Source organism: Lipophrys pholis (assembly GCF_963383615.2).
Source record: "Lipophrys pholis genome assembly, chromosome: 7".
Taxonomy (NCBI): domain Eukaryota; kingdom Metazoa; phylum Chordata; class Actinopteri; order Blenniiformes; family Blenniidae; genus Lipophrys; species Lipophrys pholis.
Genome location: NC_137638.1, coordinates 1,672,836 through 1,678,835, shown reverse-complemented (window position 1 = coordinate 1,678,835; position 6,000 = coordinate 1,672,836). Strand labels below are relative to the sequence as shown.

Below are 6,000 nucleotides of genomic sequence, written 5' to 3'. Positions count from 1 at the left end.
ACCCCCACCCCCACTGAGAGAACATCTGTCTCACCTGCAGGGCACAGGTTACCCCCTCGCTCTGCGATTCGCCACAGAGGCTTTATTCCTCCACACAACTCTTCTATTCTGGTTTTTCTTCAGACGAGTCGACTTTCCAGGATTCACAGCAGCCGGCTATGAATAACGTTTTAATTTAATCCCTCTAATGAGCCTCACAGAGACGACGCATCGATTAAGAAGCAGATCTGTCAATGCGGACGGCCGAAAAGATTGAAGACTTAAAACTCTGTCTGCGTGGGCCTCATTGACTGGTCTAATTACTGGACGTCTGACTTTATCTGAAAAACAAATGAGCCATAAAACAGACATCAGCAAACGAAGCAGATATATTTATATTTCAATCAATGGACTCGGGATTAATGATTCTATTATAAAGTTACACAAACACCTTCTCCTGTCAATTCCTCAAATTTCACATTCTATATAGTAGTGATCGACTCACTTCTTTGAACATTAAGCCTTAAAAAAAACAAAAACCAAAAACAATTGAATGGCTTACAGGGCTCATATTCTGTTAAATCCACTTCCTAAAGGTTCTCCAGCAGTAGAAATCGTCCCCATACGTGGACTGACGTCCCAGAAGTGAAGACAGTCTGTCCTCTCTGTCCCTGGCTTGTTTAAGGTTTTAAAAAGTGTGTTGCTCCAAGCAGCCAATCAGAAATCAAACCCTATATAGTGTCATCGGGGGTTCAGCCAATCCCAATCAAGGTAGGCCCTCCCTTTGACTCCTCCCACAATTAGGCAGCTCTGCTCTGGCACATGGCACCACGAGAGGAAGTACTTCCTCCTCTTCCCAAGATGGGCATGTGTGGGCGGAGCCAGTCCAGCTCACACAGACACAGCAGATTCTGAATGCAGCTCCTATGATCCAATATTCAAATGGAGGAAAATCAAGGAGAAGCTGGAAACTTTTAGTGAATGACATGATAAACTATAAAATCTTTGTAAATTAGAAACACTTTCACAATAACGCTCAAAAAGCAAAATTTGACTAAATCTAGGTGACGTATATTCTCCCAAAACGACTGTCTTTCCTTAAATCTGTTGTTGTTGTTGTATTTCTTACTTTGATGGCTCATTTTTTGTAATTGCTTAATTTGTCAAGTATAAATTGTGCAACTCTTTGCATATTCTTTCTTTTTTATATGGTGTAAAACACCTCATGCTCTGTTGTTCCTGCTCTCCATTTGCTTTTTTCCCCATTTTATTTTACTTGTAATTTCACTATTTCCGTATTTTAAAGGGAAAGTTCTGTATTTGTTGTTAAGTGGCGCCAAATAAAGAAAATTAAAAAAAATATATATATAATTAATTTAGAATTTGTGCTACAAGAGGTGTTGATTTGCATAATTTTAAATGATTTTGTTAATTCTCTGTTAATATTTGATCTTGTCTCTGTGGTGGACAGATTGTCTCCGGTGGGTCTGGGGAAGGTTTCTATCGTCTGACTCTTCGTGTCATGGACGTTATCTCGGTTTTCGGCTCAAAATGAAGAAAAACATTCTTGAATGTTAAACGCGATTAAACTTCAAAAAAGGGGAAATTATAGACTCCTGGGATTTTTGCTGCTTGACTCATTCCGGAGCCTTCCGGGCTGCCAAAACGCTCCGGTGCCTACGCTCATGAATCAAAACCCGATTTAGAGCAGAGACGCGTTTGGACTTTTTTCAAAATTTCCTTTCTTGAAGTGACAAGTTGTTCCCGTTTAGATTCTCTAACTCCGTCTAAAAGTTGCCTCCGTCTGAACGGTGTAATAACACTTGAAGCAAACGGGAGAGTCCCGGGAGAGACGCGCTGAACTGCAGCGCCATAAAACACACTCCATTACGATTAGACTGCCACTCTGTTCCAGCTCACACACTTTGGAGGAGATCGTTTCAATTCAACCCGAAGCTGAAAGAACCTAATTCTGTTTTACCTTTTGCTTCCGCCGAGTCCCCGTTTGACTCTTATCTCTTGGCTAAACAGACTTTAATTGTTGGGTTTTCTCTGTAAGAACGAGTAGAAATGACTGTTTTATAAATAAAGTTGAATTGAACTGAACGACTAAAATTGAAAAAAAAAAAAAAAGATAAAAAGGTTTTAAAAAAAAAAAACCATAAATGACTGGACTTTATAAAAGAATATAAAAGCTTAAAAACTGCTTAAAAATTAGGAAAGAAAGAAACTGCTTTAACAGGGAGCCAAAATGGTTAAAACAGCTAAAATGTCAAAATTGTAATTAAAAATTCATACATATAACCTAAGATAGTTTTTGTACGTGTATTAAAATTATATTTGAACCTCTATAAGTTGCGTTTCAACTCATTTTAAAGGTTAAACATGTGGTGCGGCTCAACAAGGGGTCATATTAGGCAAAATTGACTTTCTAAAGTTTTTCCAACAGTAATAGACACACAGGATCCCTGAAGCTTTTTAAGCTATTTTAATTTATTTTAAACCACATTTTGTACAAGAATAACATAACAAGACCTAGAACAAATCTTGCATATTTAAATATAAGTCTTTTTGATATAAAATTGTTAAAAAAAACGACAAATTGACCCCAAAGTGTTGAGAGTGAAATGAATCGGGCGTTCTCATTGGTCGAAATCATTCATTCTCAGCCAATCGCTGATCTGTTTTCTAATTCTTTGTATAAAACACGGGATGAATTTCAAATCGAGGGAAATCCTGCATGTGAACCTGCGTAGTGATTGAGTGGAGGCGTGAGCTCGGTACTCACTGCGGCTGAGTGCAGTCCTGAAGGTTGCACATCCGGCGTATCGGTTTGGGCTTCCTGTTGGCGTCGCAGTAGCCCCGGTGCACCATCTTGGTGTCTCCTTTCTTTCGACATCCGTACTTGGTGTATTGGAAGCCTGAGGAAGAAGTCGAGGTTTTTTTAACAGTCGGCTAATCAGGCATGTGGAGTTTATCGACATTTACTGCCAAATTAAAGCTGAAAAGCAGAAGCTCAGGGTCTGTGTGACGCGTTGGGCTCGTTCCATTACAGCAAGTCAACAATTCATATTTCAATGTTGGAGTTTGTGTGAAAAAAAATGATCGTAAACAAGGAATTATTCAACTGTGTTGTCATAAAACGATGAGCAATCACCAGCTGTTGAGTTTTCGGCGAAAATGCAACTTTAAAAAAAAAAAAAAAAAGGTTCCCGCAGTGAAACTTTTTGAAAACACTGCCAAATCCATCTCCATGGAAACAGGGGAAAACGCAACTTTTAGAAAACTCTCTTTCTCTGTGGAAACGAATGGAAAAGCAAACTTTTTTTGAAAATGCTCGGGCTCAGTCTAGCCAGGAACAAAGGGAAAATACAACTTTTCAAAATGGCTACGGCTCAGTTTTCTTGGAAACGAGGGGAAAAGAAAAAAAGCTTCCAAAGTGGAGCTTTTTGAAAATGCTCTGTGGAAACGAGTAGAAAACTGAACTTTTTTGAAAACGCTTGGGCTCTGTCTTCCCGGAAATGAGGGGAAAATGCAACTTTTTGAAAATGCTTGAGTTCTGTCTCCATGGAAACGAAGGGAAAGCGCAAAAAAAAAAGGCTTCCACGGTGGAACTTTTTGAAAATGCTCCAACTCCATCTCCCCAGAAATGAGGGGAAAATGCTACTTTTTGTAACTCTGCACCTGCACACCCCGGCCATAGTAAATAGTTCTTCTGCACGCGCTCAGTAGAAGCACAATAACAAGCAGGCCTTGTTTACAAAACATGTCCGTGTAAACGTGAGACTTTTCTGAAACGCAAATCCCCCATAAATGATGCGTTTCCGCCTCAAACGTCGCCTCGGTGCAGGAAACTCTAACACCTCACTAGAAACCGCTCTGATGAAGGACTTTCCAGGTATTCAAGGAAATACCAGGTCCAATCAGGGTGAAACACAAAGTGTTTCCTCTCCGTTGTTTTGTGTTTAACCAGACGAGGATTCACTGATTTGTACGTCACCTCCGGCGCAGGGCTTGGAACACGGCGACCAGCTCTTCAGAGCCCACTCGTACGTGTCCTCCTGGATGACGTTGTTGTTGTTGACGGGCACCGAGTCTTCGTGGATGATGTACTTGTACATTAAAGTGGAGCGCGTCTCATTGTCCTTGGGTATAATCTAAGAATCGGGGGAAGACAAAGACAAAACCATTACAGTCTAATAAAGGCTCCATTGTGGCACACTTCCCTCACTGCGCCGCATTTGCATTAAAATACTTAGCAAATCAATGAATCCGGCCTCGTCGTGAGAGAGAAAGCCCAAGTGAACCACCGTGTTTGGTAATTGGTTGAATGTAGGTCTGGGAATTATGGGACAAAGAGATTAGACAGAGGGACACTGACGTCCATGTTCCCGGCTCACGTCTGAGATTTGTTCCATCAGTGTTTTTCAGATCATATCATTATCATTTAGTAAGTCATGAATATTGAGGTTTGAATGGTCGGCGCAGAATGAAGTGAGTATAATGAGGTTTTTCTATTATCAATTCAATCGGTAATGTTTCATGATTTGTGTTGCACATTTTGTATAATTAAGAGTAATATTAAATCCTTTCATAACGGATGACCTGCCGGCTGTCATAATGGGCAAATATATTTATACATCATCATTATTGATGGTTTATCATTTGCTTTTGGGGATTAGTTGACCCTCCTGCGACAAAACCTGGCAATTATTCAAGCAATTTACTGCATTGTCACAATCCCAGTCGGCAGTTTTCCCATCAAATTTAAGCTTTTTAAAGTTATTGTATTGTTATAAAACTTAATAATACATCTAAAGAAACATTTTATGAAAATAGACTCTTGTATGACCAGCACATATTTGTGAAGCAAGTTTCAACGCATTGCTATGTAGGACTGAAAGTGCCCAAATTAAATAAATAAATACACCATAAATTAACTAATTAATAAATTAATTAATTGATCAATTAATTGATTAATTAGTTAATTAAATGTGTCATTAATTTATTAAAACATGAATTCATGTTTGAACAGGCTCAGGTGCTGGCCCAGCACTGTGTGTGTGTGTGTGTGTGTGTGTGTGTGTGTGTGTGTGTGTGTGTGTGTGTGTGTGTGTGTGTGTGTGTGTGTGTGTGTGTGTGTGTGTGTGTGTGTGTGTGTGTGTGTGTGTGTGTGTTTAATGAGAGTTGAGGAGGAAAAGCTCCTGTCGGGCGTTTCAAAGTGTGTCGCTCGTGTTTCTGAGCTGCTGTCTGGCTGCTCGCCAGCGTGAGTGAACGACCATCTGGACGAGAGAGAGAGAGAGAGAGAGAGAGAGAGAGAGAGAGAGAGAGAGAGAGAGAGAGAGAGAGAGAGAGAGAGAGAGAGAGGCTATGTTGGTTCATGTCTGTTCACCAGGATGGGAAAGAAATAGAATAGGAAAAACGAAGGGATGAACCAACGTCGCCTTTTTAAACCTGCAAATGAACCTTGAAGCTGCTTAAAGATCCACGATCCTGGTGTCTGTACATCCTTAGTCTGGAAGGAAGGAGGGAGGGAGGGAAGGGAGGAAGGAAGGAAGGAAGGAAGGAAGGAAGGAAGGAAGGAAGGAAGGAAGGAAGGAAGGAAGGAAGGAATGCAGGAAGGAAGGAAGGAAGGAAGGAAGGAAGGAAGGAAGGAAGGAAGGAAGGAAGGAAGGAAGGAAGGAAGGAAGGAAGGAAGGAAGGAAGGAAGGAGGGAAGGGAGGAAGGAAGGAAGGAAGGAAGGAAGGAAGGAAGGAAGGAAGGAAGGAAGGAATGAATGCAGGAAGGAAGGAAGGAAGGAAGGAAGGAAGGAATGAATGCAGGAAGGAAGGAAGGAATGAATGCAGGAAGGAAGGAAGGAAGGAAGGAAGGAAGGAATGAATGCAGGAAGGAAGGAAGGAAGGAAGGAAGGAAGGAAGGAAGGAAGGAAGGAAGGAAGGAAGGAAGGAAGGAAGGAAGGAAGGAAGGAAGGAAGGAAGGAAGGAAGGAAGGAATGAAATATAGGAATGCAAAGAAGTCCAT

General features: G+C 40.9%; 1 protein-coding gene across 1 annotated transcript in view; it reads right to left on the bottom strand.

Annotated features, from left to right (window-relative positions):
- The window catches only part of adamts3 (ADAM metallopeptidase with thrombospondin type 1 motif, 3), a gene marked incomplete at both ends in the record, with an annotated part of 156,655 nt that overhangs the window by 10,944 nt on the left and 139,711 nt on the right, over positions 1 to 6,000 (bottom strand). Inside the window, 2 exons of the mRNA XM_080466520.1 lie at positions 2,768 to 2,900; positions 3,980 to 4,136. Of these exons, the coding sequence (XP_080322646.1) occupies positions 2,768 to 2,900; positions 3,980 to 4,136 (290 nt within the window). The remainder of the gene's footprint in view (positions 1 to 2,767; positions 2,901 to 3,979; positions 4,137 to 6,000) is intronic.